The sequence below is a fragment of the Ptychodera flava genome, chromosome 19, assembly GCF_041260155.1.
Source record: "Ptychodera flava strain L36383 chromosome 19, AS_Pfla_20210202, whole genome shotgun sequence".
In the NCBI taxonomy this organism is placed as follows: domain Eukaryota; kingdom Metazoa; phylum Hemichordata; class Enteropneusta; family Ptychoderidae; genus Ptychodera; species Ptychodera flava.
In genome coordinates this window covers 21,051,500-21,071,976 of record NC_091946.1, presented here as the reverse complement: position 1 = coordinate 21,071,976, position 20,477 = coordinate 21,051,500, and the positions used below count along the sequence as shown (strand labels likewise).

Sequence of the window (20,477 nt, the reverse complement as noted above, 5' to 3'; positions counted from 1 at the left end):
TTCCCTTTCGAAATCAAGAATAAAAATCAGGGGTTACTGTGCAAAATTTGATACTAGAGAAACAAATTACCCAATATTTCCAAACACTTGATATTCAAAATGGCCGCCATCCCTGTGTTACATGTAACTCTGTGGGAAAAAATAAATTTTAAATTTTCATGAAAAATAAACTGGTGAAAAAATTTATTCACTCCATGAGCTTCAAAACGAGCCCCTATAAGTGTGGACAAAAAAAACTGTAAAAGTGAGAGAGTCTGAATAGCTGTCCCCGAGGCACGTTCTACCTTGAGACAAATATGATACATCTTCTTAAGTTACAGCTATTGTCTCTTTCACATTATCTGAATGTGTGCAATGGTCAATGTTACTACCAACAAGTGAATAGTCAGCAACTAACACTAGAATTAATTTGTGAACAACAAAATTGCACAGTTAACACATAGCATTGTATGAGAGTTTAATTCTTTGCATTTATACAAATTTCACAAAGAAGAAAATTCACTGTAGTTTCCTAAGACAATAATCCTTTCACACTTTCATAAATGTATGACCCTAACATACAAAAGCTTTGCCTTTGCTTCATCGAAAACCTGCTTCTTCTTTGACCTGCACAATTTAGCAAAAACTTCAAAATTTAGTCTGAGAGTGTCTCTATTACAGTGAAAAAAAGTGCACCATACAGTTCAATTATTTCAGCAAACATAAAGACCACAAAAAAGAGACAATTGATAAATTACACAAATTACAATAAATTACACCATTTGACATATTTACACAAATTTTAAATAGCTGTTTTCCCAGACACCAGCTGCAAAGAAAACCAACCACTGTAAAGCTTTTCAAACCAACTAATTACAGAAACATATAATACCTCAATTTTATCAGTTAATTTTCAATACCCTTGCGCAAATCAGCTGGGATTAAATACACCCACATGCAAGTGTAATTCTATACCTACTCCCTGTGTGATCTATTTATCAATACATCCTTTATTGCATCCCTGCACATCATTTGTATTGTATGTATGGTACTTCTCTGAGCTAAGGTCACGTCAGCCATGGCTGGTAGCAAAAGTACAAAAAATTTGAGAAAGACGGTTGAAAACTTGCAAAACAACAAACCTTTCATATGATTGCAAAATATATCAGAAATGACAATATAAAGAGGACATGAAAACAGAACTACTTGTACATAAAGAAATTATATACAGTTCAAAATCTTTGATGAAGGCTTGTCAAAAGCCATGCAACAATACTCCAATTGACTACATAGCGGCATTATTCTTAGCTGAAGGTTAAGGACTGGAAGAAAAAAATCTGGTTTTCACTGCCAAGCCTGCATTTGCATCAAACTAATCTAATGATGTGGAAGAGATGATGACATCACTAAATTCCGGAGGATGGAAAATATACTCAATGATGAAGAAACCATTCTGAAACTTGTTATTCTAAAAGACTTCAGTTTTTTCGTGTTGCCATATAAATGGAAAACAAGAATTTTGGCAAGAATCAATCAAACTAACATACAAGAAATGGAAATTCTTAGGATTCAGAGAGTAACATACCTATTCAATCTAAAATCCATGATTACACAGAACTTTTGCAAACAAACATGAACTTGTGATTGCATTAGTACCCTCCAATGTCATCATCCCCTTTCAAAAAGTAACCATCTCTCTTTGAGATTTGACATTGACTGTTATTTACAAAAACACACATCCCTGTGAACTAAATTTAAAACCACGGTTTTCTTACAACAGATATAAATATGAACGCAATTTCACTGATATCAAATTTGTTAACCATAGATTCTGAATATACATTTAAGATGGATTTGTCAGTCAGTCTGGACAAAATTGATGAATTTGTAATCGATCTTAATATAGTGTTAATTCAAAATGAAAACACATGAATAAATTTTAGCAGTACATGTGTTGCCTGCCATGCATGGCTTGCGACTGGCAGTGAGTCGGTTCAGTCAACAACTTACATATACCCCACATTGCCCTAAATTTATTTTTAATTTTTCGTTATGAAAATTTCTTAACAAAGAGAAGGCACTTTCATTTCATACTTTCCGATAAAAAATTAACCTTCATTTGAAAATATACATGTACAAGAACAGGAAATATAGTTCTAGAACATCATGTATATTTTGAACTTGTTATGAATATCCCATTGCAGTATAAGGTTAAGGGTATTTGCTTTAATTTTTAAATACGCTTATTGCTGTGCTTGGGTACTAAAAACCCTCATAAACAGAACAGAAATGCCCTAGCTTTTATGCCCTACTTTTTTCTGATACCCACACAACATCTGTGAGCTACTTCAACAGTCTGGAAAAATAGAGTTTATTATGTCTGACATGGTATCACCCCTGAAAGTAGACATAAATTATGTCAACGTAACAATGGTCCTCCATATATTCAAGACATTATACCGGTACGTATCAGAGCTCTTGATAATCCACTACAATTAATGAGCTGAAGCTGGCCCACTGTTTTACATAGGCAATTATGTGGAGTATTTCAGTTCATTAGAGTGGGCTGTCTGCAATAGTTGGAAAATTTTACGACATCAGCACACCTGTTGTGCAAATTTATCGATTTGCCTACAGCAGAAACACCCCAAAATATCTGAAAAGCGTTGCAAGACTGGTGTGGACCACCCTCCTACAGTAGTGACTGTATTCTGGTGTCAAAAAACCCATAGAACATGTTGGCAAGTCATTCTTTCGTCCATCCAGACAGTCCTTGGGTTCGCTGCAAACGCACTGAAAAGGAACACCATTTCCCCCACAGTTGGCAAAACCTAAAGAATTGTTTGAAGCTTTTATACACCATGCACATACACAATGAATGAAATTCGATGCTTGCAATCACACAAGGGCAAAGCTTTCATCCACTTATAGCTGCGTGAGACAAACTGATTTCATTCTTTGTAAATCTATCTACTTCAGAACAACTTTGTCCACACTACAAATGTATGAATATTTTGAATTTACTTCCCATCTTATTAAACTGATTATAAAATGTGCCCTTTCTTCTAGAAACTTGGAAGTTTTTCAAGCTAGATATTCTGAGATATGGAATCATTATGATCTTGCTATAAAAACTTTCTTCATGGAAAATATTACATATTTTTTACTCTTTTTTGAAATTCAAGAAGTGGTCTGCTATTTTCTAGAAGAGAATTCTTAGTTAATGATAGAATACAGTAAAATATATTTTCAATGTTTTAGATCAATATAATATTCCAACATTCACCATAAAATATATGTTTAATGTTTTACAAATGGTAGTCTGCATCAGTGATATTGGAAGAAGGCACAAATATTCCAATTCTTTGATAAGGATTTGTCCATCTCCTCTGCTTCAAAATTTATTCTTTACATGATTACTAATGCATATGAGCATTGATGATTGGCTGGAAATATTTACAATCTGCTGGCACTCTTGAATTCGACCAATCAGGCATCATCTTACATATCATTATCTCATATGAAGATATAAAAGTGAACAGGTCAGGCCTTTACTGAATTCTAATTCTAATTATCAATCGTTTATCCGACACAATAATCATGTGTCACAGCACTTCTATATTCTTGCAAATATTTACAGATTCTGAACTGTTATTTCGGATGACTTGAAATCATTTTTTTCAAATATACATTCAACAGAGACCAGCTTTTGCCTGCCTCAAAAAGAAAATTTGTGAACAAATTTATACTATTCCTATCATGAGCTGAGCACTTCATCTGAATTTTACATATCTTTGAAAGACATACCAGGAAGTCACTGTTTATCTGAGTGGAGCATCATAGATATACATCTTTGTTTTTGTCGTGGAACATAGAACCTTTCTAGTGCATATGGAAATATCCTCACAAGCTTTTCTGGTCAAATGATATTCTGGCAAAAAGTTGAGAGGGATAAACATAAAAATATTCCTACATGGCCACCTCGGTTCCTTAGAAATAGCATTGACTGGATTTTGATAATTAATGACTGTCATATACAACAATTTACAATAACACATGAAAATATTCAGTTTCCTGATCAAATGTTAATGAAAATTGCTTTTTACTACCACACAGTTTATTGTCATCAGTGCTATTTTATTAGACAAGATGAATTTATTGCAATACCCTTTGGCCCCTGTACATTGAAAGTTTTACTAGTATGACTGTTGGACCGCATTATGGAGATCTGACAAAGAGTCCAGGGATGCAGAGGTTTGTACATGCTCACAATGTGGCAGGGGGTATCCTGCCACCCCTCTCTCCCAGACTATGGACTCAACCACACTGTTGGAAACAAGACTTTGCCAAACGGGTCTGTGACTTTTGATATGTCATGTATAATTTGTCACATTAAGTTGACTTCCCTGGAATAAAGGTCCTCTCATGGGACATGCACAGCCGTGCAAAGAGCATACGAAGTATAAAAATATACTTGGTCATGAAGACGTGAATTAAAAAACCCACCTAATCATTGCAAATGTGGAGAGGCACTTGCTTTGTAACTCAGGAAATCGTCTAATATTCAAGGCCCATAGGAACTTAACCTCATTGCAATTAAATGTGCTCTTGAAACAACTTAGAAATATCAATATACTAGCTACTGTTTGTTTTTTTTACAATCTTTTTCAAATTGTCATTTGTACAAAAAACCATTCATTGATTGTCACAGTCGAAAATAACCTTTGGCCTCTTTCTCGATCTCAAGATTTTTCGCCTCGCATCTCTTTCTTCTGTCTTCAGAGTCTTGGTTTGGATCTCAGCTGCAACTTCAGTGAAGAATTATTGTGCCTATGACAGACGTAACAACAAACACAGACTTAGTATTTCAAACATATATCAGAGAAAAGTGAGATAGCGCGAGTACATTGACACAACCTGATGTGATCAACATTTTGAATCCTGACTCAATCTGAAACAAAGACTGTGGCTGTACGATGAAAATACCTCATGAGACAACTTTGCTCACACTCAGAATCAAAAGAATAATCCACAACGCAACAGGCTATGTTTAAGCTTGGAGCTATATTTCCTATCATGGAAAGAATTTCAAAATCATGTGAAATTGAAGTATTAAATTTACGCTGAGTCATTTTTGGTAGTGCTGTAAACTTCTGAAAGTACTACCACTGCCTGCTATGTGGTTTAAAGGTATACAGTCACCTGTAATCTAAATATGCCCATATACAGTAAAAGGGGCATTCCTTGGTATTCAAATTGCCCATGTAAGGGCGCTGTTTTTTAAAAAAGCGGCCACCAGCTTAAAATCTGTGATTGGTTAGATTTTCTCTTTCCATGGTAACTGTGGCAAAATTGGAACAGGTGACAGTATACCTTTAAAGTATTCATACTGCCCTCACATGACCTCTTCTAAGCACACTAATTGACACAATATGAAAGACTGCAAGCTTTGCACTGGTTTCATCTGTTGAACATAAATGAAGTTCACATATTTCTGGCTGTGCCTGACCCCATTTCACTCAGAATTGACAATCAGGCAATAAGAATGAAACCACAAAGATTGCTCACCACAATATTATGTCTTCTTGTTACTCTTGGTCATCTTCCGATAGAGTTTATTCAGATTCTGTGCCATGGTTGGACTGTTCGGCTCAATTTCCAGCGACTTCTTGTAGTATTTCTCAGCTTTCTCATACTTCTCCCAACGATGATACAGAACTCCCAGGTTGCCAAGGTAGTTCGCCGATTCAGGTTTCAGTGACACCGCCTTCAAGAAATATTTTTCTGCTTCCTATTCAGAAATGTGATAGGATGAATATACTCAGCTGTCACGTCAGCACTGTATGTTAATTAAATATTCATAATTATGATGAAATTATTGAAATGGTGTCAGCCCATTAGACCAATAAAACCACAGCTTTCCGAGGAAGCTGTGAATATAGTTTTTTCATGTTAAAAAAAAATTTGGTTTCGGAAAAATTTTTGAAAGGAGAGGAGAATAGGCAGAAGAGAAAAGACAGAGTCAGTATCACATTCATTTTCAAATGCTGATTGTGTTTATTTTTATGCTGTTGCTGGACAATAAGTTTGCAAATCATGACAAGTGGGGTTCTGACTATGATTGAACCTGAACTACTATTTCAAGGATATTTCTATCGTATGCACAAGAGCAAAGAATCTGTACCATATGACGAAGTGATGGTTGGTACCCTTGATCACTATACTCTGCATCACCAAACACCTGAGATATTGAATCCAAGTCAGTCATCATCAGAATTACAATCAGAATCAGTTTTGGATGATCTATCTTCAACAGTCATTCTAACACTGACTTCTGTTTTTCTAAAAGCGATTTGTACAGGTCATGAACCTACATACCCATAAAAAAGTGAATGTCAATGTCAATGTCACTCTGAAAAGAAATGAAAAATACAAAAATTGACTGAGTTCACCTACATGGTACTGGCCAGTTTTGCCGTAGACGTTTGCCATGCCAAAGAAGAGACCATCTTCATCAGGGAGATACTTGAGAGCTTCTTGAGCAGCCTGTATAGCGGCATCATACTGGCCTATTGTGACAGCAAATGACAAAGAGATGTGGCAATGAAGGCGATCACAGGTCTGTATTACATATGCATGTCCTGCTGGGTGGGACTTGCAAATTGCAAGACGGATAAAATTTACACAAAAACTTTGCATCAGCGGTGCATTTCCTATTCTGCACAGTAACAGACTTCCAAATTCCTATTTTGCAGGCAGACAGGGAAAATGTTTTTCATTGAATTTTCTTGGTATTACAGACCAAAGAAATCATGAGTAACATTTTAATTCTTCTGTAAACTAGGAAATTTCAATTTTTTTTTTTAGATTGAATACTTACACACTGCAAGTGCATATAATGATAGAGAGACAAACTCTAAGCACGTTTCCTACAAATATATTCACTACATCTATGTTCATGAGACAACAAGACCAGGGATGAGCAAATCCAGTACTCTTGTTGTCCTATGGTGTCCTTCTTACATTCTTTAGGAAACAAGTGCATATCATGGCTAATCACAGGGTCATTCACTGATCTATTATGGCTAATCACTGGTCTGTTATAGCTATTTACTTTTCCATCATAGGGCCATGTAAGGACTAGTTTATGATGGTTAATCACTGGTCTACCGGCATAACAGCTACAAGCCAGTCTATCTTGACTAATATTTGGTGTATCACAGCTGATTGCTGGTGTATCATGAGCATTCACTGGTGTAACACGGCTACTCTCTGGTCTATCGTATGGCTACTCACTGGTCTACCATGGCTATTCACTGGCTATTCATCATTCTATTGTGGCTATTCATCATTCTATCATGGCTAATCACTGGTTTATCGTGGCTATTCATCATTCTATCATCGCTAATCACTGGTCTATCATGGCTATTCATCACTCTATCATGGCTAATCACTGGTCTATCGCAGCTTTTCACCATTCTATCATCACTAATCACTGGTCTATCATGGCTATTCATCACTCTATCATGGCTAATCACTGGTTTATCGTGGCTTTTCACCATTCTATCATCACTAATCACTGGTCTATCATGGCTATTCATCACTCTATCATGGTTAATCACTGGTTTATCGTGGCAATTCACCATTCTATCATCACTAATCACTGGTCTATCATGGCTATTCATCACTCTATCATGGCTAATCACTTGTTTATCGTGGCAATTCACCATTCTATCATCACTAATCACTGGTTTATCGTGGCTATTCATCACTCTATCATGGCTAATCACTGGTCTATCGCAGCTTTTCACCATTCTATCATCACTAATCACTGGTCTATCATAACTATTCATCACTCTATCATGGCTAATCACTGGTTTATTGTGGCAATTCACCATTCTATCATCACCATTCTATCATCACTAATCACTGGTCTATCATGGCTATTCATCATTCTATCATGGCTAATCACTGGTTTATCGTGGCTATTCATCACTCTATCATGGCTAATCACTGGTTTATCGTGGCAATTCACCATTCTATCATCACTAATCACTGGTCTATTGTGGCTATTCATCACTCTATCATGGCTAATCACTGGTTTATCGTGGCAATTCACCATTCTATCATCACCATTCTATCATCACTAATCACTGGTCTATCATGGCTATTCATCATTCTATCATGGCTAATCACTGGTTTATCGTGGCTATTCATCACTCTATCATAGCTAATCACTGGTCTATCGTGGCTTTTCACCATTCTATCATCACTAATCACTGGTCTATCGTGGCTATTCACCATTCTATCATGCCTAATCAATGATCTATCATAGCTAGTCACTGATCTATTGTGGCTATTCACCAGTCTATCATATGGCTTATCACTGGTCTATTCTACGTGTAGTTACTTACTGACATGGCTACTCACTGGTCCACCATAGTTACTGACTGGTCAATCAAGGCTAATCACTGGTCTATTGTGGCTATTAACAGGTCAATCATGGCTAATCACTAGACTATTAAGGCTATATAGTGTTTCATCAAAATGATGGAATAGCAAAGTCACTGGTCTTTGCAAACATTTGGCTGTCCAAGACCTTGAACTCCAAGGTTTGCTCACCCATGAAGGACAGAAGTGATGCAATGTTGATCAAAATTTATATGGCTGAAGCAGTTGCAACTGTTTTTTTTTGACATTTTCAACATTAATTCAGAATTGGCTAAAGTAAAAACTGTGATTCTGAGTAATAAAATTTAATTTTCTAACTTAACTTGACCCAAACACCTACATGTATGTAAGAAGGGCTTGTCATGCACAGTTAAACTATTGAGTCAGAGAGAAGGCACTTTTGGAAGTATGAAATTTACGTTCATATTCACTACTGATATAAAAAAGGTATAAATATTTTCAAGAATGTTACAGCAACCAACAGCACATTTGGTTACAGTGTATCATTTTGTAATTGTTTGTGGTTCAGAAAATGACGATAAAACAGATGGCTTTTTTCTGTAAAACTGTGTCCAAATGAATTGTGCGTATTCGGTCTCCTTCTATTGGCACCGGTTTCAGTCTAGGCATGTAGTAAATTTACGATGGTTTTGGTTGGTTTATGCAAAGCAGCCACATTAACCTATAACAGTGTTGTAATACATTAGTTCAAAAACAACTTCCTATATTTCCAAACCTTGGAAAAAACACTGAAGACCTAATTGTTTTTGTTTTAAGTTTGGTTACATGGTCAGATTATTGAAAAAAGTTTACGGTGCATTACGATAGGATTAAAAACAGAACTCATGAAGTAGATAAAAGTGTAGTTATGAGGTGTGATGTTAACCAGAGATCTCTGTAACAGAAACATGAGTACTAGTGTTAGGTAACTTCTGTGAATAGCTGGTGAACAGATTTTACCCATTTACCATGTAATCTTTAAAAGATTGTAGAAATTATTTCAAAGAGAGATGAAATCAAAGACGACAGAAAACCAACCAATTAAAATATTCAGCTTCAAAAATTCCTCACCCAATGAAATTCCTCACCCAATGAAAAGTTAGAGGCAGAATGACACCAGCATATCAAATCATCAGCTAAGCAGCAGACCAACCAATCAGATTGCGTAGGTTAGTAAAGCGTATCTTACCAGTGTTATCAAGAAGTGCTATTATATTGCTCCAAGACATTTTGTGATCGTGCTTAAGGGAAGTGGCATTAAACCATGCCTGTAAGGCAGCCTGGTGTAACTCTTGTTCCAGGTACTGAGAGAGAAAATACCAGACAAATGAATATTACAATTGTGGTAGTAACCATCTCGAGGGTCTATGTAGTAACTGTTAGATTGCCTGCCTTTAAAAGAAGCGCTATCTATATATGTATTATAAAGTGTGTTGGTCAGAGAGAAAGAGTTCTGGTAGTTGAGTTTGCTTGATTTGACATTCTCAGTCAGAGTGATACAATAAATTTCTATGGTGTCATTAAGCTGCAGTTGTGATCATGAAGTAATTTTTATTTCATGAAACTAAAAATTTGTGTTCCTGATCCAGTCTGTGACAGGGAAGATACACAGATACCAGACCAGGATTATACCGGATTAACTTTATTCACTCAAGGTTCTAGGATAAATATTGGACTCTTTCAAATAATGAATTCTCTGCAAACGACTGCGCTTGTTGATCCATTAGTGCTGTCATCCCTATTTCCCTCTCTAGAGGTCCAACTTCACCATAGAAAACAATGGGATTGGTTCAAACCACAGTGATGAAAGGGTTAACCTATATGTTTTTTGGAAAGCCTAGTTACTGGTGTATGCTCTGACAAACACACTTTACAGACACAAGGACCTATATGGAAGCACAAGGCAGACAGGGAAGGCTGGGTATGAAATATGAAACCGAACAGGCCAGGCAAAAATTGACCTCTCACCTTCGTTGTCTAATGTAAGGATTATATTGCTCCATGCCTGAAGGTGGCGCTGTTTCAAGTGGGTTGCATTGTTCCACATTCGCAGTGCTTCTGGGATTCGATTCAGGTCTAAGTACTACAGGGCAACGCACAAGCACACACAATAAGGAGACACATGAAGAAAGATTGGGAGAATGGTAAAAAAAGGAAAATGAAAGAGACATGCAACATGCACTGACAGATTGAAATGGAGACCATGGAGACCCACGGAAAAAAATGACGCCGAGTTTTTACTATGTTATAATGCTAAATGTAACTTTTTGACAAAGTTTGATTCACAGCAAATATGCAGGAATATTTGCACTGTTGGCTAATAGAATTGTGGGCCAGTCTATGTTATGAATAGCTCAACATTCATGGCAACGTAAGGAACATCTAACAATATAATCACTGGATAAACTGTCTTTATGGACAAATTTTACGATCACAAGCCATGTTGAATGGAATTTTACCTGCTAACTAAACTTTTCTTATTCCAGTGATACAGATTTTGCAGTATTTCTTTTTGAAATTTCAAATAAAGTACAACACAATCTGCATTTAAAAATAATTTCAAAGTATATTTGACTCTATTGATGGTCTTGACAAATCACAACAAAACTGAAAAATGTTTAATTTTTTGCCATTTTGGGTTCTGATAGCTTGTTTTTTTTATTTCACTTTGTCAAAAAAGTTACACAGCATAAATGGTATTGCCACACGCCATTAGCATGAAAATGATAGACAGCAGAGTAAAGATCTTTGGATGAGACAATAATCATTACAACTTTGAAGTTATGAATCAATCACACATATCATTGTTTGGATATCAACTTTTAGAAAGTTCTCTTCTGCCATTTCTTCCATTTTGTTGTGTAATGAATGAGACTTTTGATATTTGAAATCATTGTGTTGCCGTGTCATTGTTATTACCAAAAAAAAAAATTCACTAAAATGATATTTACTGTTTTAATACATCAAGATATCAGCTTTAATATGACTGGTCAGTTCAACACTGGTATTAAACGACCAGTGGCTGTAATTTTTAATACCTTTTTCACTATTTTTGTTTTTTAATGTCTACTACAATTTCCTGTTCTGCTCTCCAAAGCATGTTGAGCTACACAGTGTTCAGCTTGTACAACTCAGCCTGTACATGTGCAAACTGCATTGTTATTGTTGACGACTGAATTCTGGTCCAGACTAGAATTCAAATAATTAAAATATAAACCATGACAGTGCATTCTAAATGTATAGATGCTGTGTTGGTAAGCTACATATATGTAATTTTAATATGCTTTGGGGAATTCAGAATAAGAACTTGACACTGGCATACAAAATTAAAATAGTGAAAAAAATAATTAAAAGCTACAGCTGCAGACCCTTTAAAACAGGATTTTTTCCAATTTGATGACAAAAACAACAGACAGAGAAGACGAGAGTAGCTAAGAAGAACATTTGTTGTCATGACAACAGCACTTGATGACGACATTTGGATTTTTAAAGTGTTATCAAGAAATGGAAGACAACATTTAAGTAATGGTCGACAGGAAAAAACAGACAGCAATTACCAGATTTCCAAGGTTAAAATAGCAGTCTGGGTAGTTCCTTCGGTGTGTTAATGCACTGAAGTAACTCTTCTCTGCCAGGGTGTATTTTTTCAAGCCTGCTTGCACAATGCCAAGGTTCATCCAGGCTGCTGCAAATTCTGGTCTGTTTACCAAAACACCATGAAGACGTTAATGTTGGAAACACAAAAGGTAATCTGACAGAACCCCATGAGCTCGCACAGCATTTTGAGGGATACTGAAGTTATTTTAACGAGTGATGCGGCATATCCTGCGGCAGTACTTTTCACGAGCGAAGCGAGTGAAAAGTACTGCCGCAGGATATGCCGCATCATGAGTTAAAATAACTTCAGTATCCCTCAAAATGCTGTGCGAGCTCACGGGGTTCTGTTATTATTACATATGTTCCTCTATTCAGCAAAATGCATCGCGAAGTGCACTAATATTACATAAAAAAATCCCAGTGATTCGCCGCCATTACGTTTCTGTATGAGGTCTCTGATTGGCTTGGCTAACACACGTCCATTCATATGTAAATTTATGAGGTCATCATCTTCGCTCGAGCTCATTCACTCGCCCACTGAAAACAAAACGCTGAAGCAGTACACGTAGATCACAAATCCTAACTTTTATTTCACAAAAAAACGGAGAAAACTTGTCATTAAATTACCTTTGTTAAAGTTAAACAAACAGAGAACACAACACATCATATTTTGCTTTCAATAGAAGCGGCAAAATTTTGAAATTCGGGGATCGTTTCAGTCCGAATCGTCAGAATAAATCACACACGGTCTACGGCGTTTACTTGTATTACTCGGAGAGATACAGGAGCCGGTCGACCTTTGACTTCCATCCATCCCAGCAACGTTAAAGTGGAAAATAAAAGTTCCACCATGTATTTGGGTATTGGCAAACATACCATGCAGTTGAGGAACGTGATGCAGCGTACTCAAGTTGTTGCTTGTCATTACGGAAGGGGTTGATTGCTCTAGAACGACGGCGGTTGTTGACGGTAACATCGAAGGAGTATGAGAATCGCGATCGACGGCTGCAGTACTGCTGCTACTCGGTCGCGGGTCGTAGCTTTCCTGTACACCGGTTAGAATATTGCTCATCTGATGTTGTTGGCATTGGTTAGGTACAGCATACCTATTGAGACTTGACACGTTTTTATGTCCGCTAAGTTGTGCCGCGGTGTTTGGAGGAACGCCGGCATCGAGGAGTCGCTGAACACAAGCTTTCCGAGCGCTGTGATTACTGAGCTTACCGGTGAGTCCGGCCGCTTTCGACATCGTCTTCATGAGCGTGTTTAGCTTGTTGATTCCCATACGCTGGTTACGGAACCATATGCCTCTGTTGATGGTACATGGAACGTATTCAATGCCTAGATAGAATGGCGAAGTGGCAGATTTCATTTTATCGGGTCTTCGCGAAGCGTAGGTCTTGTACGCGATAACGGGACATGTATCTGGAGAAGCCGGGGTAGCGTACGCTTTTGGGGCAAAACTTCGCGTATTGCCTGGTTCCCCTCGGCGAGTCTTGGTGAGCCTTTCGTTGTAGATGATATATTCCCCGTTTTCATCATGCCCCAGGGAAACGTCACCCCATTCCATCTGATGGTGTTCATTACTGGCGCGAAGACCGAATAGTTTTGTGTTATTCAGCCAGAGGGTGTTAAGTAACGACGATGCGGAGTGGACTCCGAGCTGACCGGCTTTCAGCAAAGTGTTCTCATGTTCAGATGTTATCGCCTCGGACTTGTTTGGCAAGTTCCCCTTTCCTGCTGCCTTGAGCTGTTTGCGTTTCGCTGCCAAAGCACGACGACTTGATGCGAACGCTTCGTCACGGATAATGCTAGCACCGTAGTCACTATCACGCAAGCACCTTTCGATTGATTTTTGGTAGCTGGATATAGAGTCCGGCTCGTAGTCGTCGCCGTTCTTCTTCCTGATGCCGAGAAAAAATTTCGCGAGGAGGGGATCAAGATCGGACGGTGGTATTTCCGTTAACGTACGTCTCTCTGTCGTCATTGCTGTTTTCCATTCTTCAAACACGGCGACCTCTCGCTTCGTTTTCAAAACGGTATTCTTGTTTTTGTGGTCGCCCACAAAAGAAGCTACTTCGTCCGAAATTTACGAACCTCGGTTTCTTGCTTGCCGAAGTTGAAGTTGAAGGGCGTTCGACTTCTGGCTCCATCGCTGAGTTGCTGTTTTCGACTTCGAAGGCCTGCATTGTCGTTTTGTTCACACTTTCCTCATCGTCTGGGTAATAAAATTCACTTTCTAATGTTTGACGTACATACAATGCACCCAGTCGTAATATTTATCCTCTAGCTGTTCCATGAAGGGCTAAGTTTACGTTTGCAGACGACAATATTTACAAATAGAAAGTAGTTCCCCAAAGATGTTGTTTATTAAATTTGCATATGGATGATATCATTTGCATATCGCCTAATAAAAAATACCAGTTTGTCGCGCGCGGTATTAATTTGGCAAATTATGATTTTGATCACTTTGTGACCAAATATTGCAATGAATTTGGTGTCAGACGTATCCCTTTTCCGTTATATGTGTACAGCGTGGGAATAAAATGTTAGAAATTACGTTTTTCCAAAGAAAGACACAGGGATTACTTTAATTTTTGCTAATTTGCATATCAGCTTGTAAAAATACAGTTTTATTTTTTCACGTGCAACTTGGAACGGCAATACATATGTAATAATTGGCTGTACACATTGTACACGTATTGAGTTCTGTAGGTTCAGTCAGTTGAACATTGAACCATGCTATTTCAAGGAAAGAGATCAACAGGCCTGTTTGCATCACAGATGTTAATACACTCTCTCTGTAGGCAATGTCTTCTAGTATGCGTTAGGCAAGCGTTCGTCATTATCCGGCAAGGAAATCTTATTCTTTTGCTTGGTGGGTTGTTGTTTGCATAGGTTTGCTGGGGGTGGGGGAGGGGAGGGTTAAAATGTAGCAGGTAGAAGACAGTTGGAACCCCCATAACGGGGAAAGGATATGTTGGGACTTGGGAGAACTAGCTGGCCGAAGGAAAAATCTTCAAATACTTTATCTGAGAACAGTTACAAAGCAGCTTTTACTTTCTCTTCCAAATTTTCACTTTGTTCAAAATCCATCAAAATAGGACGTTTTCATTTGAAAAATCCATATTTTTCTCTTCGTTTGCAATTCCTTTCATCAGCATATTGGCTGACCCTTTTGCAAAAAAAAAAATATGTTAACAGATGAATCTCTGAAAAGTGTTATAAAGTATTAAGAAAACATTCAATTGCTTTATAAGCTATAATCTTTTCCTCCCTCTACAGTATATAATGGTACTGCACCCCCCCCCCCCCAACTAAATTATCAATTAACCACTTTAAAAACTACATTCTTCCTCAAGTTCCATGTTTTACGTAACAAGGTGAGATGTTCAATGTCCGAACAAGTACAACAAGACCACCGGAGCTCACAGTTCTGGAAAGCCAGGCTTAAAGATTTCCACTCACCTTATTTCAACAGCCTTACTCAGCAAGCTTTCGGCTTCTAACTCTTCATCCCTGTCTTTGAGTATGTTGGCAAGGTTGTTCATGGCTTGGTCATACTCTGGGTGTAGCCTAGTGTGTTCAGAAAAACAAGTACAGAAATCCGAGTCAAGCTTACAGTTACCAAGGTTTATAGTAGAGTATCATTGTCGGAGACATCTGATCTTGTATCTCGCATTGCTAGCCATCTACATACTGGGATAGAAGAGTGTAGTTGCTATATCTACTAGGTGGTGGAAATGGCTTTGTAAAGATGATTGCACACCTGTTTCAGTCATCCTTTTTGTTTACTTTGCATAAAAATTAATAAATAAACATGTCTGCAGAGAAACTCAATTATCAAAATACAGAACAAAAGGGAGTTAATAAAAATTTGCTGAACAGGTGTTATATTCTCATTGACAGGTAGCTAGGGGACTTTGAGGGTTCAAAGCAGTCATGTCTCCCTTCGTGGATGAAAAAGTTTTCATGGGAAAAACAGCCAGCCAAAATTAGTGAATATGCACTCGATTTGTCCAGTGTCCAGATAAAATTGCATTGTGTTGTCACGCTGTATGCTACATACTGCATCAAGACACAAGACCTGAGAATAATGGGTTGATGTTGGACAATTTTACAAATTGATACAATCCTAGGGAGTCCTGTTACTTCATCAAGCTATAGAAAGTCTAAGAGGTAAACCTGATTACTCTCATAAGAAATAGCAAACAGTGTTCTTCAGATGTACCCAACAAGATTTTAGTAGTAGACCATGAAATAGTAGTTGATACATGGGACAAATATCCCAATAAGATGCTCAAAAATTACATCTACAGAAGCTCTGAATGGAATGTGAAGGGTTTCCGCTCACCTAATGGCTTCCCTGTACTCTGCAATGGCTCCTGGGATGTCTCCCTTATCAGCAATGTTTTTACCAATGTTATAATGGACCTGTATTTTGTAATGACGGAAAAAGAACATCATAAAGTACGGATACGGCAGCTGTGGATGTTGATAATTTTTTACTTTTTGTTGAATAGGAAAATCAATGTATATGTATGAACTGATATCATGTCAAGATGAGTTCAAGAAAAAAATAGAAAAGCAATATTAAAGTTTTTACATTGCACCGTACATTTTACTCTAAAACTTTACATCTACTCACACCATTTCCCTTTATTAAAGACTTTGCCACAGATTACAATGATGTTGTACCAATATTGGGTGGTGAAAGAATTGACAAATACACCAGCACTGTGTTTTAGCAGACGATGAAATCAACACTGTTGAAGAAATCCTTTGTAGTTACTCTCTGTATGTGTATCTTATCAGAAGTACTGTTTGAAGACACTGGCATTTAAAGAGTCATAATGCAAAGTCTATAAAAGTCCAAATAATTATCTATAAATGTTACCTTGGCATTGAGTGGGCAAACCTTGGCACCTGATTTGTACAAAAATTCTTCTTTCGTCCACTCATGGCTTCTCACTACACTTCTTCCAATGTTGACCACAACCAGTGTTGCTAACAGCAGTTGGACCGCCTGAATCACACAAAAATTGGAGGAGCATGTAAAAATCTCTCAACAAGTTGAAGAAACAATTTTACTAGTACCTTTTTGACAATAAGCAACAGGAGAATGTCCATGGCATTAGGAGTGAGCCCTCTCTGGTGAAGGAGAGCCTCACATAATTGAGCTGACATGAATTTTGATGGCGATCATCTGATGTATGTACATGGTGTTCATGATTATACAGTAAAGGAGAGCAGTGTTTCTGGTCGTGGCTTGTTTCTAAAATTTGGCAACAATGATTATCTGAATTCTTGGAGAAGAAGAAGTTTGTATAAACTACACCATCTTGAGACTTTGATACTTCATTTTCTCAATCTGTGCTCTACAGAAACAGACAAAAAATGGATTGATGTGAAAGCTTCTGCATGACACGCACCCTGACCAGGAACAATTCTCTCTTTTGGCCTTCATTGATATTGGTGATAATGTGACACAAGGATTTGTCATGAATAAGGACGACATGAGATGAAAGAAAATTTGCAGCTTAGTTTCACTAAGCATCTAGTGTAAACCTAAGAGTGCGCCCTCAGTGGCTAAGTAGGGAATACCACGGTTTAGGGTTAACAAGTGTACCACACAAAATGGGTCACTAAATACCTAATACATTTATACACTGCTTTTTCACTATTTTAATCTCTTCATGGGTGATTAAGGTTGTGACATTGGAGGTTTGAAAATGACATAACTGATAGGCAGAAACATTTCGGTGACATGCAACGCTGTCAGTGCCAGTGGGAGCTCATAAAACTGCCAGATGTTATTTCAATTGATCAACTAAGCGTGAACATTTCAAAGAGAGATTGGCATATTTTCACTGGACAGAATATAAAAGTGAATTGGCTGAATGCATCAAGCTGATGAAGAGTAATTTTCAAAGGATCTGATAGATATGTGAAGCAGCTGACATGTCATTTTGCAGGTTGATAACCATGCCATCTTTAATACAGCAGTTAAACTGTTGATTTCCTAATCCAAAATTCCACACTATCAGATCGCATGGTTTGAATTATAATTGTCATGCAACATATGATGGTCTGCCTAAGCTTGGAGTACTGCTGCAGATGTTATGAAGTACCAGTATGCTGTATTTACAAACTTGCTTTGACACGGCCTGCTCAAGTGGTGAACAGTGTAGAGTTACATTCTACAGACTGAAAGTCGAATTGAAACCCTTTTTCCTGATAAGTCTGTCACCTACCATCCATCCAGGCAAGTGACATTTGGCCAACTTACTCGTCTCATACGTCACAAGAACGTAAAGTGACTATTTTATTTTCACTGGAATTTATTTTAGCCGAAAACAGACTTTCAATGTTTCACTGTGATCTTATTTTCACTTCGTATACAAAGTATAGAAAATCAAAATTTTCACTTGGATTTTATTTTAGTGGAAAAAAATCCAGCGAAAATAAATTCCAAGTGAAAATAAAGTATTCCACAGTACTTTGTTTGGCTGGCAGTTTTGAGTCCACTAAAATTCAATGCCGTGTTGTCTCTAGACTTGGCTGGCTATTACTGAATCTCACTGAATTGGTAGGATAATGGCATCTACATGTGAGCTTTTAAGTCCCTTGAAAATCAGTGAAATTTACAGCAACTTTGCAGGATTAGGATTAATTGAAGCTTCAATCTAGGACTGACTACACTTGACTGATCCCTCTTGACCTATCCAGCTTTTTTCCTACATGCCAGTCAAACAGTATTTTTATCCCACCTGGCTTGAACCATATGTACCGGTATTTCAAAAACATTTCCATTTGATATTCTAATTTATTCCTTCTATACCCATCATATTCTGGATATGCACATCCACTTTAAAATGTCTGACTCAATATTTCATAAAACTATTTTTAGTGGTTTTGAACTTCACATTCTCATATTTAGGGGGATGGCATGAGTGCAATATCGGAGAATATTTGACATAATTCTTCAACTTGGTGAAAAAATATTAGCACCTACAAAGGGATGATACGCAAGTGGCAATAAATCCTTATCAAAATTCAAATTCACTCAAGTAATACATCATTGTTCAGGAGGGTCTGTACTCTCAAAGTCACATATATTTTAAGGATTTCAAGGCCTTTTCAGCAACTTTCAAGGACTTCTTGGAGTCTAATGCACAGTTTTCAAGTGTCATTTTAAGGATATATCATTTCTATATATCATTTTCGATCATTTCATGATTTTTGAAAATCGTGCTTGGCTTAATGATTTCTCAGTACTTTCCACAACTTAATTTCATTTTTTAGGACTTTTCCTGGCGTGTTAAAATTATAGGACTTTCCGGAACTTTCCTGGAGCAAACCTAATGGACCATGTGATAGGAAAGCAAGATTCTCTCACCGTTTTCCACTTTTCTTTGCGGTGGCATATCTTGCACAGGCCCAGTGTGACCAGCATACTGTAGCCAAGACTCGGAAGGTAGAGCTGCCGTTCAGCGATCACGAATCCAACTCGGAAAAACAGGTTGGTTGCCGGCAGAAACGGAATGATCAGCAACGCCAGGGCCATTGTCAATAACCTGAAATAAAACAGGAACGGACATGATCTTTTTGTATTGCAAAATTTGGCTGGAATGAGCAAATGACAATGTTGTAATGAATTATTCATAAGGGAAAAAGTACAATGAAATTGTTAGCTTATTATGGTAAACTATATTTATAACTTCTGAAAGCTTACCTTTTTTCATGACCAGTTTGTGACACCACTCCATACACCAACAAACTTCCGAGGACAGCCCAGAAGAGTACTATGGCCAACAGCCTGGGGTCAGTGATAGATTCTATGAGCGGTACACACCCCATCGCCCAGTCAAAACACAACCACCACGGATTAATCAACAACCAGCCATTCAAGGTATAAACATAGTTGTAATTTACTATCTACAGGTAAAAGTGAGCATAAAATAAACAGTAAATCAACACCCTTATAGTCGATGGTTTCATATTGACTACATAATACACTTTACTTTTATGATAAAATTTTGTGAAAAAGGATAAGGTATACTAAGAGTTACATGCTATGCTTTCTAAGTTTCATAATGTATTGAAAGTATGGCAAGAGTAGGTTTCTATTGAAGTTTATATATCAAATTCGTGAACTTCCTTTACCTGTTTGGGGGTTTATTCAAACTCCATTACCTAGGGAGGCTACATAATAAATTAGCACAAAAAAATTTAACAAAATGGAGAAAGAAAAGGAAGAAGAGAGGTGAGAAATGAACAAAGATGTTGTGAGTTTGTGCATGTAAGACCTTGTGAGGTGAATCAGATGTGGAGTACAATTCCAAACTGTAGAGGGCGCTAGCTAAGATAGCTGAAATTTGACACCTCATGACACCCTGTATCACATACCTGTACCATACTGTTACATTAGTTGTTGGGTATTAAAAAAA

The 20,477-nt window shown here is 37.4% G+C and overlaps 1 protein-coding gene across 1 annotated transcript in view; it reads right to left on the bottom strand.

Annotated features, from left to right (window-relative positions):
* Window positions 1-424: 424 nt before the first annotated feature.
* LOC139118889 (protein O-mannosyl-transferase TMTC4-like) overlaps window positions 425-20,477 on the bottom strand; it is a 45,282-nt gene continuing 25,229 nt past the window's right edge. Inside the window, 10 exon segments of the mRNA XM_070682447.1 lie at window positions 425-4,809; window positions 5,548-5,770; window positions 6,436-6,548; window positions 9,620-9,734; window positions 11,988-12,129; window positions 15,496-15,603; window positions 16,382-16,461; window positions 16,925-17,053; window positions 19,427-19,604; window positions 19,763-19,965. Of these exon segments, the coding sequence (XP_070538548.1) occupies window positions 5,555-5,770; window positions 6,436-6,548; window positions 9,620-9,734; window positions 11,988-12,129; window positions 15,496-15,603; window positions 16,382-16,461; window positions 16,925-17,053; window positions 19,427-19,604; window positions 19,763-19,965 (1,284 nt within the window). The 3' untranslated portion in view covers window positions 425-4,809; window positions 5,548-5,554.